The sequence below is a fragment of the Pongo pygmaeus genome, chromosome 8 (assembly GCF_028885625.2).
Source record: "Pongo pygmaeus isolate AG05252 chromosome 8, NHGRI_mPonPyg2-v2.0_pri, whole genome shotgun sequence".
Lineage (NCBI taxonomy): Eukaryota > Metazoa > Chordata > Mammalia > Primates > Hominidae > Pongo > Pongo pygmaeus.
Genome location: NC_072381.2, coordinates 15,369,631 through 15,387,609, shown reverse-complemented (window position 1 = coordinate 15,387,609; position 17,979 = coordinate 15,369,631). Strand labels below are relative to the sequence as shown.

General features: G+C 47.5%; 1 protein-coding gene across 2 annotated transcripts in view; it reads left to right on the top strand.

The window, feature by feature from the left end:
- The window catches only part of FAM171A1 (family with sequence similarity 171 member A1), a 159,377-nt gene that overhangs the window by 98,996 nt on the left and 42,402 nt on the right, over positions 1 to 17,979 (top strand). The window contains exon 4 of one of the 2 annotated variants that reach the window (XM_054435841.2): positions 17,330 to 17,488. The exons of the other annotated variant lie outside the window; for it this stretch is intronic. Within the exon in view, the coding sequence (XP_054291816.1) occupies positions 17,330 to 17,488 (159 nt within the window). The remainder of the gene's footprint in view (positions 1 to 17,329; positions 17,489 to 17,979) is intronic. 2 annotated transcript variants of the gene reach the window in all.

Here is a 17,979-nt window from a genome sequence, read left to right as displayed (position 1 = left end):
TTGTTTGTTTTCCATTTGCTTGGTAGATCTTCCTCGATCCCTTTATTTTGAGTCTATGTGTGTCTCTGCACGTGAGATGGGTCTCCTGAATACAGCACACTGATGGGTCTTGACTCTTTATCCAATTTGCCAGTCTGTGTCTTTTAATTGGAGCATTTATCCCATTTACATTTAAGGTTAATATTCTTACGTGTGAATTTGATCCTGTCATTATGATGTTAGCTGGTTATTTTGCTCATTAGTTGATGCAGTTTCTTCCTAGCATCAATGTTCTTTATAATTTGGCATGTTTTTGCAGTGGCTGGTACTGGTTGTTCCTTTCCATATTTAGTGCTTCCTTCAGGAGCTTTTGTAAGGCAGGCCTGGTGGTGACAAAATCTCTCAGCATTTGCTTGTCTGTAAAGGATTTTATTTCTCCTTCACTTATGAAGCTTAGTTTGGCTGGATATGAAATTCTGGGTTGAAAATTCTTTTCTTTAAGAATGTTGAATATTGGCCCCCACTCTGTCTTCTGGCTTGTAGAGTTTCTGCCGAGAGATCCACTGTTAGTCTGATGGGCTTCCCTTTGTAGGTAATCTGACCTTTGTCTCTGGCTGCCCTTAACATTTTTTCCTTCATTTCAACTTTGGTGAATCTGACAATTATGTGTCTTGGAGTTGCTCTTCTCGAGGAGTATCTTTGTGGCATTCTGTTTTTCCTGAGTTTGAATGTTGGCCTGCCTTGCTAGGTTGGGGAAGTTCTCCTGTATAATATCCTGAAGAGTGTTTTCCAACTTGGTTCCATTCTCCCCGTCACTTTCAGGTACACCTACCAGACATAGATTTGGTCTTTTCACATAGTCCCATATTTCTTGGAGGCTTTGTTCATTTCTTTTTACTCTTTTTTTCTCTAAACTTCTCTTCTCGCTTTATTTCATTCATTTGATCTTCAATCACTGATACCCTTTCTTCTACTTGATTGAATCGGCTACTGAAGCTTGTGCATGTGTCACGTAGTTCTCATGCCATGGTTTTCAGCTCCATCAGGTCATTTAAGGTCTTCTCTACACTGTTTATTCTAGTTAGCCATTCGTCTAATCTTTTTTCAAGGTTTTTAGCTTCTTTGCGATGGGTTCAAACATCTTCCTTTAGCTCGGAGAAGTTTGTTATTACCGATCGTCTGAAGCATTCTTCTGTTAGCTCGTCAAAGTCATTCTCTGTCCAGCTTTGTGCCATTGCTGGCGAGGAGCTGCATTCCTTTTGAGGAGAAGAGGCGCTCTGATTTTTAGAATTTTCAGCTTTTCTGCTCTGGTGTCTCCCCATCTTTGTGGTTTTATCTACCTTTGGTCTTTGATGATGGTGACGTACAGATGGGGTTTTGGTGTGGATGTCCTTTCTGTTTGTTAGTTTTCCTTCTAACAGTCAGGACCCTCAGCTGCAGGTCTGTTGGAGTTTGCTGACAGTCCACTCCAGATCCTGTTTGCCTGGGTATCACCCGCGGAGGTCGCAGAACAGCAAATATTGCAGAATGGCAAATGTTGCTGCCTGATCCTTCCTCTGGAAGCTTCATCTCAAAGGGGCACCCAGGCATATGAGGTGTCAGTCGGCCCCTACTGGGAGGTGTCTCCCAGTTAGGCTACTTGGGGGTCAGAGACCTACTTGAGAGGGCAGTCTGTCTGTTCTCAGATCTCAAACTCCGTGCTGGAGAACCACTACTCTGTTCAGAGCTGTCAAACAGGGACGTTTAAGTCTGCAGAAGTTTCTGCTGCCTTTCATTCAGCTATGCCCTGCCCCAGAGGTGGAGTCCACAGAGGCAGGCAGGCCTCCTTGAGCTGTGGTGAGCTCCACCCAGTTCGAGCTTCCTGGCCGCTTTGTTTAGCTACTCAAGCCTCAGCAATGGCGGACCCCCCTCCCCCAGCCTTGCTGCCATCTTGCCGTTCGATCTCAGACTGCTATGCTAGTGATGAGCGAGGCTCCATGGGCGTGGTACCCTCCGAGCCAGGTGCAGGATATAATCTGCTGGTGTGCCGTTTGGTAAGACTGTTGGAAAAGTGCAGTATTAGGGTGGGAGTGTCCTAATTTTCCAGGTACCATCTGTCACAGCTTCCCTTGGCGAGGAAAGGGAATTCCCCGACCCCTTGTGCTTCCCGGGTGAGGTGATGCCCCGCCATGCTCCATGGGCTGCACCCACTGTCCGACAAGCCCCAGTGAGATGAACCTGGTACCTCAGTTGGAAATGCAGAAATCACCCGTCTTCTGCATTGCTCACCCTGGGAGCTGTAGAGTGGAGCTGTTCCTATTCGGCCATCTTGGAACCTGATCTGGAATCCACTTAATGTTTGATGGTGATGGCACTGAATTTATCCACAGCTGGGACATAACATCTATTTTGCCTGTGAGGCACACCATATTTGAATTTGATTAAACTATCAGTTCACTGCAAGTGTGTGAGAGAAAAGGAGGGGCTGTCCCACTCTGTGTACCACCATCCCTTTCCTCTCCAATGGAGAGCATGTTCATCTTGTTTGGGCCAGAGTCCAGGGCACTGCCTCTGCCTCACTTATAAGTGGACAGGGTCACTCCCAAAGACTAATAAGCAGGCCACTGTGGCTTTATCCTCTCTCTTGCCCTCTTGTTTTTTCAATCTGTCTCACAGGTTGTGATGTCTGTAAACGTGATCTTGCCCCTTCTGTTCTCACAGAAAAGCTCACAAAGAAAGTTTGAGAGACTGTGCTTTCCTTGATACTGGGTTAGAATTGACAACGCTTGCGTAAAATGCATTTCTGTACTAAGAGCATACTATTCCATCTAAATCATGGCCTGGCCAGGCACAATGGCTCACACCTGTAATCCCAGCACTTTGGGAGGCCAAGGGAGGAGGATCACTTGAGACCAGGCATTCAAGACCAGCCAGGGCAGTTAAGCAAGACTCCATCTCTACTAAAAATAAATATAAAAAAAATCTGGGTATGCTACTGCACGCCTGTGGTCCCAGCTACTCAGGAGACTGAGAGAGGAGGATTACTTGAGCCCAGGAGGTCGAGGCTGCAGTGAACCGTGATCGTATCACTGCACTCCAGCCTGAGGAACAGAGTAAGACCCTGTCTCAAAAAAGTGAATAAATAAATAAATAAAAAATCATGGGCCTGAGAATCATGTTTCCTGGCTTTGTTTTTTTGTTTGTTTGTTTGTTTTTTTGAGACAGAGTCTCTGTTGCCCAGGCTGGAGTGCAGTGGCGTGGTCTTGGCTCACTGCAACATCCGCCTCCCAGGTCCAAGTGATTCTCATGCCTCAGCCTCCCCAGTAGCTGGGATTACAGGCGAGCACCACCACACCTGGCTGATTTTTGTATTTTTAGTAGAGACGGGGTTTCACCATGTTGGCCAGGCTGGTCTCGAACTCCTGACCTCAGGTGATCCATCCGCCTCGGCCTCCCAAAGTGTTGGGATTACAGGCATCATGCGTGGCCTGACTTTCTTTCTTTCTATCTCTTGGTCCCTTCTTCTCGGGAGGCTCCAGTGCCTGTGCTGGGCCCACATTTCTTCTTTCTGGTCCTAAACATCTCATCTAGGCCCCTGGCTTCCAATGCTCTAATTACTCCTGATTCCATCTCTCCAGCCCAGACCCTCCCCACTGAAATGGGGGCTTGGATGATGCCTCTGCTTGGAGGCCTGTCACGCAACTCCAACTCAGTGTGGACACATAGAGCTTGATATTTTTGGCCTTCCCGTCATCAGTGGTATAAACATCTACCTAAGTTGATACCACTATAAACTCAGGCCAAAACTCCAGGAATTGTCCTTGATTCTTCTCTCCTAGAATCTCATTCTTTTGATGAGCTTTGTGTCTCCATCTGCATTGCCACCTCACAAATCCAGGATACCACCATGTCCCCTCAGGCACTGCAGTAGGTTTTTAATGGGTTATCCCATCTCACTCTTGCCAAACCAGTATTCGAGTGTTTACAAAGTGAGGGTGACCAAATCACCTTGCTTGGATCTTCAATGGTTTTCCCATTGACTTGGAATAAAATCCAACCCCTTCCACTCAGGGCTGGATAATCCCCTGGCCCTGGGCCTCTGGTGGCTTCTGCGGTTGTCTAGGTCCTCCCTGGTAAGGAAGGATGAGGCTACAGCATTTATACACACAGGGCTTCCCACACGGCCGGCTGCCCGCACCCCTTCTTCTGCCAGATGTGGCTTTTAGGCCCACGTGCTGACTGTCAGCCTCTTGTCTTCTCCTTCACAGCCACCTTCAACATCCACTGTCCCCACCTTTCCCTTTACTAAAATGCTGAAGGAGGCAATGTGTGGTTTTACTGTCCCTCACTCTTGGGGAGCAGCACTGTTCTTAGTGAGGTGTTTGTGATAAAAGCTTGAACCGCAGGGTCTGCAGTGACACCCACACTTCCTGCAGCGACACCCACACTTCCGTCCATCGTGGCTGTCCAGCCTCCTCACCGCTGTGTGTTCTGCTCCTCATGGCCACCCTGCTGGCCCGGACAGCTGGACACTTCACTGTCTCCTCTCAGGGCTCTACAGGGTTCCTCCAGGACCCAGCACCTGAGTGGGGTGCCCTCTGCCAGCAGTCTCCTTCTGCCTACGCAGCAGTCACACACAACCTTCTTCTCCCCTTCTTTTTTTTTTTTTTTTTTTTTTTTTTGAGATGATGTCTTGCTTTGTTGCCAGGCTGGAGTGCAGTGGCGCGATCTCAGCTCATTGCAACCTCTGCCTCCCGGGTTCAAGCGATTCTCCTGCCTTAGCTTGCTGAGTAGCTGGGACTACAGACACATGCCACTGCACCCGGCTAATTTTTGTATTTTTAGTAGAGACGGGGTTTCACCATGTTGGCCAGGATGGCCTCAATCTCCTGACCTCGTGATCTGCCCCCCTCAGCTTCCCAAAGTGCCGGGATTATAGGCGTGAGCCACCGCGCCTGGCCTCTTCTCCCCTTCTTATATCTCCATGAGTGGGATATGGCTGCAGCGAGCCTGATGTCAGTCATCGGTTCTGTGCCCATGCACGCTGGCATTCCTTCCCCCTGCCCATGTATGCCCACAGCATTGCCATGCCCATGCCCTGACACAGGCCCTGTTGATCTCTATCAAGACCACTGCAGTAGCCCCCCTCTGGGTGCATGTCTTTAGCCTTTGACTTGGGATTGGAGCCAGATTTCGGAAGGAGAAGCTAGACTTTCTACCTTGAGTCTCTGCTCTCCAACATACCATGCACTAAACTGCCTGTTGGGTCTTCCTGAGGTGGAGCTCCAGTTCTTTCCGTCCCTTCCTGGCTTGCCTTGGCCTACAGAGTAAAATCCATTCTGCCAACTCATGCTCCCTGGCCTCCAGGATATGGCCTCAACTTTTCTCTCTCTCTTTTTTTTTCTTTTGAAACAGTCTCACTCTGTCACCCAGGCTGAACTGCAGTGGTGCAATCACAGCTTACTGCAGCCTTGACCTCCCAGACTCAAGCAATCCTTTCACCTCAGCCTCCTGAGTAGCTGTAACCACAGGCACACACCACAATGCCCAAATGATTTATTTTTATTTTTAGTAGGGACGGGGTTCTCACTGTGTTGCCCAAGCTGGTCTCGAACACCTGACCTCAAGTGATCCGCCCACCTCGGCCTTCCACAGTGCTGAGGTTACAGTTGTGAGCCACCATGACTGGCCTCACCTCCCTTCTGAGTGTTCTTCTTTTTGCTGTGTTGTAGTCCACCTCAGTTTCTGTTTTCCACCTGGGGCTTTCCACCTCCTCTGCCAATCTGTCTTGAAACCCTTCCTGGACAGGAAGGGCAGCCTGGATGCCACATGGTTGGAAGGTCTTTCCTGAACGTGCACTGGAGATGGGAGTCACACCACCTGCCCCTGGCAGCCAAGGGGCTTGTGTCCTGTGGCCCCATCCCTCCAGGCCATGGTTGTTGGATCTGGAGTGGGCACCCAGCTTGGGGGTAACCAGTCCATGGTGTGGTCGCAGGTGGGAACCAGCAGCTCTTGTCCCCTTTCTTTTCCTGGGATTGAACTAAGAACCCAGCAGGGGTTGAGAATCGTGGCTGAATGGTCCTGAGATGCAGGCTGAGCTGTGCCAAGCCTTCTGTAAGCCAGGTAGAAGAACAGAAAGAATGCAGAAGCAGAAGAAGACACTTGGAGCAGGTCAGAAAGGAGCAGACTGGGCATCCGTGGGTCCCACTCATGGCCCAGTGTTACAGGGAAACCCATGCACTCCTGCTGAGTGGTCTGAGAGCTGCCTGAGCCCAGAGCTGGTCGTTCTACCTCTCGTGCGTTCCACCACCTCTGGCTCCTGTTCTTGGAGCCACAGGTCCTCATCTCTCTTATTGTCCCTCACATCCTTATCAGTAACCAAATGCAGCAGATTAAACAACCCGCCAGCTGGGAGTTCTGGATCTTTCCATGATACCCCCCTTTCCTACCATATTTGGGAGTACACCTTATCTCCCTGACTAAAGGTGAAAACCAGAAGGCCAAGAACTGTGTCTTCATCATCTCGGTCCTGCCAGGTCCCTGCCCTATGCCTGCCAGTGGTAGACACCCAATAAGTAATTCATTGAATAATTGAGTTAAACAAATACAAAAAAAAAAAAAATCAAAACCCAGCTGCTTTTTGTACTTCCTACATAGACTACTTACTCCATGGTCTTTTTTTTTTTTTTTTTTTTTTTTTTTGGAGGCACCATCTCAGCTCATTGTTGCCTCAACTTCCCAGGCTTAGGTGATTCTCCCATCTCAGCCTCCTGAGTAGTTGGAACTATAGGCATGCACCACTAAGTCTGGCCAATTTTTGTATTTTTTGTAGAGGTGGAGTTTCACCATGTTACCCAGGCTTGTCTCAGACTCCTGGGCTCAAAGATCCTCCTACCCTGGACTCCAAAATTACTGGGATTACAGGCATAGGCAGCCACACCCAACCCACTTATTTTCTTTGTTCTGAAAGCTAAGAAAAGTACAGTACACACACAAACACACACACACACACACGCACACACGAGTACTTGAACAGCTCTTTCTCCCTCTGAGGAACAAGAAGCATGAGCATATTATAAATTGGCCCGAGGAGTAAGCCATTCAGGTAGTTTTCATTACAGTTAATTTTATCACTGCCTCCTGTACATAACCAGAAACTGGCTGCACTTTTTTATAATCTCATTTCCATGCCAGCTTTTTAAAATTACAAAATTTTGTTAATGTTTAAATGTGCCCTGCTTCATGAGCTTAATCATGTTTAATTGTATGATTCCTTGTCTTGGTCGAATTGAGGCATGGCAATGATAATAATGGATCATTTTGTTTCCTGTTTTCCCACTAGTTGGAAGAAAGCCATATGTAGCTAAATAAAGGTGGTCCTTACTACCATGTAGATAAATAGATGGTAGTCTTTACTACCATGTAGATAAATAAATAGTGGTCTTTACTACTATTTACTTAATGCAGTTCTTTTCTTTTTTTTTTTTTAAGAGACACGGTCCCACTGTCACCCAGCTGGAATGCAGTGACCGGATCTCAGCTCACTGCACCCTCTGCCTCCCCAGATCAAGTGATCCTCCCACCTTAGCCTCCCAAGTGGCTGGGCTACAGTGTACACCACCACACCTGGCTAAATTTTTTTTTTTTTTTTTTTTTTTGTAGAAACAGGGTTTCACCATGTTGCCCAGGTTAGTCTCAAGTTCCTAGGCTCAAGCTATCTGCCCACCTTGCCCTCCCAAAGTGCTGAGATGCCCAATGCAGTTATTGTCTATAAAACTAATACAATACTGAATTTATAAATGACATATTAAAATTATGTTCTCAAACTGGTCACATTTAGTTGCATTTTTTTTTAATTGATTCAGAGGAGAAAAAAATAAATTCTTGCCTGCTCAGACATACAAGCCACCATGCCCGGCCAGTTTTGTTGCATTTTAAAAGTGAGGAAAGTAATGGTGTAACATGTTATTGTGGACATTGTTTTATAAAGAAAGCCTGGGCCAGGCACAGTGGCTCACACCCATAATCCCAGCACTTTAGGAGGCCGAGGTCAAGGCACTTTGGTAAGATCACTTGAGCCCAGGAGTTCAAGCCAGCCTGGGCGGCATAGCAAGACCCCAAAAATATTTAAAAATTAGCCAGATGTGGTGGTGTGTGTCTACAGTCCCAGCTACTCTGGAGGCTGAAGTGGGAGAATCTCTTGAGCCCAGGAGTTCAAGGTTGCAGTGAGCCATGATTGTGCCAGTGTACCCCAGCCTGGGCAACAGAGCAAGACTCTGTCTCAAATAAACAGGTAGTTTTGTTGGTAGGTAGGTAGGTAGATGGATGGTTGGATGGATGGATGGACGGACGGACAGACGGACGGATGGACGGATAGATAGATAGATAGATAGATAGACAGACAGACAGATAGATAGATAGACAGATAGATGAGATAAATGTATAGATAGATCAATGATAGACAGATGATAGATTAGATAGATGATTGATAGATTAGATAGATGGATAGATGATAGATAGATAGATAGATAGATAGATAGATAGATAGATAGATAGTTAGGATAGATGGATAGATGATTGATAGATGCACAGATAGATAGGCAAGCAGCCAGCCAGGACTGTCTTAGGATAACAGGATGGTGAGGGGAAGGGTCAGAAGACTCACACGTATTCTCTGCAGTGTTAGATGATGCCTCGGTAATTGGTCAACAAGAGGGATTTTCCCCCATGTAGGCTATATCTGAAAATGCGCTCAGTGTCACAAAACACTGGCAAATTGTTTCCAAACTTGTCTGTGAGATGATAAGAGTATGGAAAGAGAGAACACTCGTAAATTATACGAATCATTTTCTTGGAGAGTGTTTTGTCCTTTGCTGAAGATCACATTCCCATCAAAATCTTGTGGGGAGGGGTTTGGTGGTAAATCCATAAATTAAATCCCAGATTATTTCTGGTAAGGGATGAATGGGGAGGCTGGCATTGTTCGAATGCCAGAGACGAGACTTGGGGAGCCAGCCTGCAGCTCTGGCTCCCGGAGCCTCTAGGAGGCCCTCACGCTGTCTCAGAAAGAACGACTTAGAGTGTGATGAGAGTAAATAAGAAGATACGGGCAAGATGCCCCCAGCTGCCCATGGGCACTGTCGTCAGGCCGACTGGCACCAACCAGGTCAGTGGTCTTCATCCTCTGCTGGGCTCCTCATGTTTCCCAGTTGGTCCTTTTCCTGTTCCCGGGGCAGCTGCTGCGGGAAGCTTTTCCCAGCACACTCCATATGCCCCTCGCCCCACCTGCATGCCGTCCTCCCAGCAGGGCCCCAGTGGCTGGTTTCACAGGGAAAGCAGGCCATCAGGGAAGCACGCCTTCCTGAGTGGTCTTCCTCCTGCTCCCTTTCCTAAGAGGACGTGGCGGTGTCCTCTTGCAGTTTCTCTGCCCCACTGTGAACCCCTTCACATTCTCATTGGAGCCCATTCCTTATCACCTCCTCTGACACCTCCCTGCATTTATGCTGAGTCTTTCATCTCTTCTAGTTCTTTCTCAGCTCTCAAAATCACTGAAGGCTTTGCCATTCAAAGCAAAACCCTTCTTAAGCCCTATTTCTCCTTCAAGTCACAGTCTTCTCCCGAACCTTGGAGATACCTCCCCTTGCCATGCACATGTCTTTAAACTCTCTTTTATGCTGCCTCACACGATTCCTTAGAAATCCCTCTTGCTGAGCTCAGCAGAGCTAGAGCTACATGACCTAGTGGCGACTTCTTCCTAACTTCCCCGCAGCTTCACCACCCTACCCGGTCCTCCCTTCCTGGATGTCTTCATCGTTTCTCTGGCCCTCTCTGTGTTCGTTGCTTCTCAATCTCCTTCATGGGTTCTTCCTGCTCTGCCTATCTCTTATTTCAAAAATAGCTTTCCACTCCAGCTGCCTTTTCTGTGAGGACCCCCAGAGCTGCTGTCTTTATTTGGAACTTTATCGTTTCTCGCTTGAATAATTTCATAGCAGCCTCCTGCCTGATCACTCTGACATCAGACTCTTTGCACCCACGGCCATACTCCACCTGCTGTCAGAATTGGGCAAAAACAAATCGGAATCTTTCACTTCCCTACCGGTAACTCCCACTCACTCTCCCCGGCAGGCCCACACAAATCCAAACTCATCGATTGACTGATTCATTGGCAGGGTCTTACTCTGTTGCAGGGACTGGAGTGCATTAGTGCAATCATAACTCACCATAGCCTCAAACTCCCAGGCTCAAGTGATTCTCTTGCCTGTGCCTCTGGAGTAGCTCAGACTTCAGGCATGTGCCACCACACCCATCTAATTTTTCAGATTTTTTGTAGAGATGGGGTCTGACTATGTTGCCCAGGCTATCTCAGACTCCTGGCCTCAAGCGTTCCTCCTGCCTCAGCCTCCTAAAGCACTGGGATTACAAGGATGAGCCACCACACTCGGCCCCAAACTCTTGATCGGGACTTAACCAAGTCCTTCCTAAGTCTCTCCCTCTGTGCCTGGACCCCACGTAGCTCACAGAGAGTTCCTTCACTTCCTCACACATGCTAGATTTTCTTTGTCTGTGCCCCTTCATAGATGCTGTCACTTCTCCTCTGCCTCTCAGCCTTCAAGACACAGTTCACAAATACCAGCCCGGGAACTGCTTTTCTCCTGGGCAGCTGGCCACTCTCTTGAAGTTTATCTTGTACTTTCATCATTACCCTCTTATTCTAGCACTTAAAACACTATGATAATCAAGCCATTTCCATGACTGCCTTCTCGACCCTTTTCTGTATTAGAGTAATGAATGTTATTGATGTTTTAGGGAGTTAAACATATAAGAAAAGAAGGATGATGTGATAAACTCATCAAGAGGTGATGAAAGCTCTAAGAAGAGATTTCCTTGACTCTGATTCAGGGAAGAAGAGAAAGTACCATTATCCCCAAGATTACTGGCTCAAGTCTTCACTGATCCATTAAAGGAGGCTAAATGGCATCTCAGAAAAGAGCCCCAGGGCAGAAAACAGAAAACCTCTGCAACCTCCGGCTTTAGTTTTCTTTCCTCTCAGGTGGCAACCCTTGGTTTTTTTTAAACTTCATCTTCTGAAATTGACTCGGAAATCTTCATCCCACCCTCCAAAAACTTAACTATTAGCATTCTTTTTAAGCTTCTTTGTTCATATGATAGGTCGGGAGAGGAACAGAGATGCAGATAGAGAGACAGTGTAAGACACAGAAAGAGACAAAGAGAGAAATGCCTTCTCCTCTCTTGAGTTCCGTGAATACAAAGGCTTTCCCCGCTCCTCTTTACAGTTGTAGACCCATTGCAGGGAGATTCTCAGTGCCAGTTGTCTGGATTTTGTGAAGGTGCTCAGGATATATGTGCAGTGGTTCAGAACTGGGGGTGATTTTGGCCCCCCGCCCCCAGAGACATTTAGTGAGGTGTGGAGATATTTTGGGGGGGCTGCTATAGACATCTAGTGGGTAGAGGTCAGGGATGCAATTAAACACGCTGCAATGCATGGGACACCCCCAAACAAAGAACTACCTGGCCCAAAATGTAAATAGTGCTGAAATGGAGGACCCCTGATCTAGTTGGAATGGAGACAAAGCATTACTGGAACGTGGTGAGTTGCCAGGTTTAACTCATCTTCACATAAGTACCACTGAGCACCAACTGTATACAGAACATAGTGCCATGCATTTCACAGAACGCCTGGTTTAAGGAGCTTCAGTCTATAATGGGAAGAGGAAATGGGAAAGCAGTGCTTATCCAGGAGACACTGTTAGACACCATCCATATGTGTTCTGAACCAACATCACAACAGCCATATTATGAGACAGGCATGATTCATACCCATTTTAAAGATAACCCAAAGCCCAAATCACTCAACTATAAGGTGGTAGAGGAAAGATTTAAACCTGGAGCTAAGTGATTCCACCACCCATGTTCTCATGATGCTCTTGATTAGGCAGATGAACAAATATACAAATAATTACGATGCAGGACATAGTAAGAGCAGTGCTACAAGAGAGATGCAAATAGAGCTTAGAGCTTAGGGTGGGATTAACAAAGACTACATAGAAGAGGTGGCTGTTGACATGCATTTTGGATGAGCTGTAGGATGAGGGGAAGAAGTTTCAGACATGGAGATGCATGAATGTATATACACAGAGAGGCCAGGCGTGGTGGCTCACACCTGTAATCCCAGCACTTTGGAAGGCTGTGGCGGGCAGATGACTTGAGCCCAGGAGTTCGAGACCAGACTGGGCAACATGGCGAAACCTTATCTCTACAAAAAAATATAAAAATTAGCCAGGTGTTGTGGCATGTGCCTGTAGTCCCAGCTACCCAGTAGACTGAGTTAGGAAGATCACTTGAGCCCAGGAGGTCAAGGCTGCAGTGAAATGTGATGGCATCATTGTACTCCAGCCTGGATGACAGAGCAAGTCAAGACCCTGTCTCAAAAAAAAAAAAGGAAAGAAACAATCAGACTTAGTCATGCAGCCCTGTTTGGCCAGAGGATGAGAACTGGTTGGCAGTCAGCAGAGCATCTATTTTGAGGTAGCCATGGTGTGATAGGAAGGGATACAGAGTTAGAATTAAAATAATTCCTTTCTACCTCTTACAAGCAGAATGACTTTGGACAAGTCACCTCTTTGAGCTGTAGTTCATCATCCATAAAGAGAAGAGAGGGTTCCTTCTTCACAGGGTTGTTGTAAATATTAAATAACATATTTTTATTTATGCAGTTTGTAAATTCTAAAGCACTGATCTATGACTCTCATTTAAAGAAGAGGTGTAGTTGTAGTCTGGGTCTATATTGGTCTATTCATTTTTGTTGTTGTTTTTGTCATCATTGTTAATTTGGTAAGTGGGAGAGGTCCGTTGATGGTGTCTGGGCAGGGAAAGGATATGATTAGAGTAGTATCTTTGAACAGTCACAGCGTCAGTCACAGTGTCAGTAGATGAAAAGTAGTGTCAGTAGATGAAAAGGGAGTGAGGCTGAAGCAGACGGCCTGGATAGGAGGCTTTCACAATAGTCGAGGTGAGAGGCAGTATAAGGTAACATATGCTGTTGGATGCAAAAAAGGAGAGAAATATGATGCAAGAAATTTGGTAAGGGAAGATTGGCCAGTCTTGGCACTTGAGTGAATGTGCAGGATGATAGATAGGGAGAATGATGATGGTGACCTAAAATCAAAACTGGGTGTTGGGGAGACTGGAATATTGTTAGGTGAGAGAGAAGGTAGATGATAATTTTAGAGTGACAGATGGGCATCTGCATAGAAGTGTCTAGAAGGCAGGGGAAAATCCAGGCATGGAGCTTAGAAAAGAATCCAAGGCTGGAGTGGATGGTACCAGCCAAGGCAGTGGCAGTGAAAGGGAACCCACAGGGAGCGAGCAGAGCACAGAAATGGCAGAGGCGATGGATGGTAGCCCTCTGGGAGCTGTTTCATCCAGAGGTAAGACAAGAAAGGAAGGACTTGCAAAGGAAACAGCAGGCAGACACTGGAGAGAACCAGAGTGCAGGACCATGAATCCCAAGGAGGAAGGGGATCATGGGCAGGAGGGGTGAACAGTGTCAACCATTGTGAAGAGGTTGCGAGGATGGAGGCTGAGCTGTGGTCATGGGGTTTACAGATCATACAGTCGATGTCTCCAAGGGCAGCATGCATTGTGGGTAGAAGCCACATCACTGGAGCTTGGTGGAAGGACAGAAGGCATTCACTTATGGGGATAACAGAGTTAAAGTAATGTTTGCTTGTTATTGTTCTAGACTGGGGAAAAATGAGTATTTTTGTTGGTTGGGGAGGAAAAGCCTATAGAGAAAGAGATTGCTGACGAAGGCAAAAACAGATGGTTTAGCCAAGTCTTGCAATGAATAAGCAAAAGTTAAATTAGAGGCTTGGATTGACCTTGGAGGTGGTTAGGAGCAGAAGAGAAGAGGGAAGAACAGATCTTGAAAGGCAGAGAGTTGGGAGGCCGAGGTGGGTGGATCGCCTGAGGTCAGGAGATCGAGACCAGCCTGGCCGACATGGTGAAACCTCGTCTCTACTAACAATACAAAAATTAGCCAGGTGTGGTGGTGGGCACCTGTAATCCCAGCTACTCAGGAGGCTGAGGCAGGAGAATTGCTTGAACCCAGGAGGCAGAGGTTGCAGTAAGCCAAGATCGCGCCACTGCACTCCAGCCTGGGCAACAGAGCGAGACTCTCTCTGAGAAAAAAAAAAGAAAAAGAGAAAAGAAAGAAATGCAGCGAGAGGAAGCAGGGACCCCTGTATTTTCAGGAGAGCAGGATCTGAGTATTTTGGCGATGGGGATGGAGCCCTACAGGCTTATCCACTGCCTACCCTGCCACTCCCTCCCAATCATATTCCTTTCTGAAATGTGGAACTATTTAGCGGCTTTAGTACACGGAGCAGGCTTAAGAATGTAACCGCTCCCCCAACCCCATGCATACCCTCTTTCGATTTCATTTGTGCTGTGGCTCAGAATAGCTTGCTCCCTTAAATGCCTCACGTGCTGCTTCAGTCATTTTCATCACCATAGGTGTTGCCTGTGCTTTGGATGTTTAGCCCCTCACGGATGGTACCGTGTCGTACCAGTCCCAGAGTGTGTCAGATAAGCTGCGCCGGCCATATCCTTTCCGTGAGGATCTGCCCCAGCATAGCCTGCTACATGCCCCCAGCCCCCAGCCCCAGCAGATAGACCCTGGATGTCTGGCCCGGGACCAAATTCTCCTGCACAAGTGGGGAGAGAGATGTGTTGCCCACCCAAATGCATGTAACACTTGATCTGCTCGAGAAGGCACAAGAAGCAGAGGATCAGGGGGAGACACCAGGGCCCTGAGAGCTGGGGAGAGCAGCCTGGGTTTCTGGTTCTCTGGGTCCCAGGTCAGTCCCCGTAAGTCCTGGCTAGGCTGCGTATCCTGGGCCCATTCCCAGGCTCCCCTTGTCTTTCAGCAACCCTCAGTCCAGTCGGAGGAGGTTTCTGTGCCCCACTGCCCTCACACAGGTCTCTGCCAGCCCATCTCACAGGGGCTCCTCCTAAGGCCTGGAGGGGTGCACTTTTCCTTCCCTCTTCTGGGATCACCAGCCCAGCTTCTGCCTCTGCCTGGACCCTCATGAGGACAGGCTCCCTCTTTGCTCCGTCACATGTAGACTCACCATTCTTGTTCTCTTCCTATTAGCAGAGTGCTTTACTTTTCCACCGTGTGAGACCCAGGCTTCTACACAGGGGCTTGTTCATTGAATACTATCAGCAGCATTATTTAGCCGGAAAACCAGTAGAGAACATATATTTCCTGATCATTGAAAAAAAATACCAGAAGCAATGAATGTTGTTATATCATCCGGAGTGAGGAGATGAGAAAGAATGCTGGCTTTGACCTTCCATCCCGGAGGGCAGCGTGGAAAGGGAGAAGAAAAGCAAGCTGTGTGCCACGTGTGTGGGCAAGGGGGAGAAGGGACGAGAAACAGACTGCCCCTCGCAGGACACAGAGCGCTTGTGGGACGCCCGAGGAATTTGAACTCTCCACACACCGAGGAGGTGGCAGGAGTAAGACATCGGTATTCTGTAACATCGAGGGAAAATAAGACCAGACTAAGAAGAATACAATAATGTTTAAATATCCAGAGGCTGGTGTGTCGCTGTGGGTTTGTTTTAGGGATGAAGAAAGGAAATTGATGGTCTGGAGCTACACTAGTGTCTGTGTCTGTTTAGTTTCAGCAGAGATGACCGGAGTTAGATAGGATTTTCATGATTTTGGTCACCTGCTCGCTGGGCTCTAAACCTGGGCCTGGATTTCACAGAGTGGAGAACCAGCCCCTGGAGAATTCTAGCTGGTAGTTTTTAGAAGGAAGAGGGAGCATGGTGACTCCCTGCCAGTTAGGCAGTATGTAGCCAAGACAGGCTGCCCCAGACATAAGTCCTTTGGGCCTCAGTGGCTTCACCTTTAAGAAGAGAGACTTGGACTAGTGGATTCTTGGAGCTCTAAAATTCCCTTACTCGAGAACACGTCTAGACAGGCTTCTTTACTCCTTACAAGTTCTTTGATCCAGAGTTAAAAGGAACCCTGGAGTGGAGATAAAGCCCACCAGCTCCGGGCAGGGCTGTTGAAGCAGGACAGCAGGGGGCCGGGAGAAGGAACCCTCAGCGGAGCACAGGTGGAATGTGATCTGCCTCAAGCCTGGGGTTGGATCTACAGTTTTTCTCTTAACAGTGCTTTTGCCAGGTTTGCACAAAATTACCTAGCACCTTTACGTCTTGTGAATATCACCGCAGCATTAGGTAAAAACAAGTTCAGGTTTTATGATCAAAACAACATCTGGGCCAGGCACGGTGGCTCACGCCTGTAATCCCAACACTTTGGGAGGCTGAGGTGGGTGGATCACCTGAGGTCAGGAGTTCGAGACCAGCCTGGCCAACATGGTGAAACCCTGCCTCTACTAAAAATACAAAAATTAGCTGGGTGTGGTGGCGGGCGCCTGTAATCCCAGCTACTTGGGAGACTGAGGCAGGGGAATCGCTTGAACGGGAGGCGGAGGTTGCAGGGAGTTGAGATCACACCACTGCACTCCAGCCTGGGTGACGAGCAAAACTCCATCTCAAAAAGAAAAGAAAAGAAAAAGAAAATTTGGAGCAAAGTTAAGCTGCAGATGACGGCACAACACAACTGTCTAGGGCCTGTCAGCCCAACCCGTCCTCCTACACAAAGGAGTTGAGTTTGGTGAAGAAGCATCATTTTGCATCATTTCAAAAGTCTCATCATAAATTCTGTGACATAATCCATCACAAGTGGGAAGCACGCCTCCAGAATAGACTGGATGATGACGAATGGCAGCTCCCACAGAAAGAGAAGATTCATTGCCACTGGGGTATTGTTTGCAATTCTTTTCAAGGTTGCACAGTTAATTCCCTTGCTCCTTCAATTTGGTTCATGGCATTAAACCAGATTTTTCCAGGGAGATTAAAGACGGGTTTGCAGCGGTATCAAAGAGTATCTCTTACGTTGTTTGGTAAAGAGATTAATAGTCATCTACTTGTTTCATTTACATGGAGTTTCCCAAAATGCCACCCAGATCCACAGGCAAATGCTGGGCAGTGACAAGACTGCTTGCACATAGAACTTGGAAAAAGCTTTTTGTTAAAAACCTAAATAACATCCTGTGTCAAAACAAATGTGACAATGGGCTATTATTTCTCTCCCCATAATAGCATGTTGTCACTTCTCTGCGTCCTGCATGAATGGGGGAAGGGAGGCCTTGTGAGAGGGAGCAGGGTGGGGGAGGCGTGCTGAAACCTTAGAGAGGCACTTCCTGGTTTTGCATTTTCTAAAAACAGAAACTGCTCCTGGGGGAGGTAACTCGGAGGTTAATCTCTGCAGGTGCCCGGCCACAGCCTCGTGTTCATTTCCAGAGAAGGGCTCTGAGGTTGCCTGAGAACACCAGCTACAGTGACCTGACCGCGTTTCTCACGGCCGCCAGCTCCCCTTCGGAGGTGGACAGTTTTCCTTATTTGCGAGGATTAGACGGAAATGGAACAGGTAATTGGAGTCTTTTCTCTTTTCAGTGGGAGTTTCTGTGTTTTAGTCTTTACATGTGGATTTTAGGTATGATTGGGAGTTTTAGCACTATGTGGGAGAAAGGCATTGAAGTTGCAGAAGGGAATTCTTGGTACAAGTTCAAGTGCATTGAAACTGTGTTACATCGTTACAAGCCTTGCAGAATTACATGTTAGCACGTTGGTCTCCTTGAGCTTTTCTGCTGTTACCAATTGCCTTAAGCGTCTTCTCTGAGCTCTCCTTTGGTGGACTAAATATATTCAATTCAGAGAAATTCTTACTGAAATTGCAATTTTTTTTAAGTATAATCTCAGATTTGGGGTTTTTGGCCCAGCTGCCCTCTGCCTCATTCCACGAGCCCCCATTTGAGAGGGCAGCCTGTGGGTGGGTGGGGCTGGTAGAGATGTACCACCCCACCCACCTATGCTGCAGCCAGAAGGGGAAGAGGTGACGCTTGGTCCAACTCAGAGACA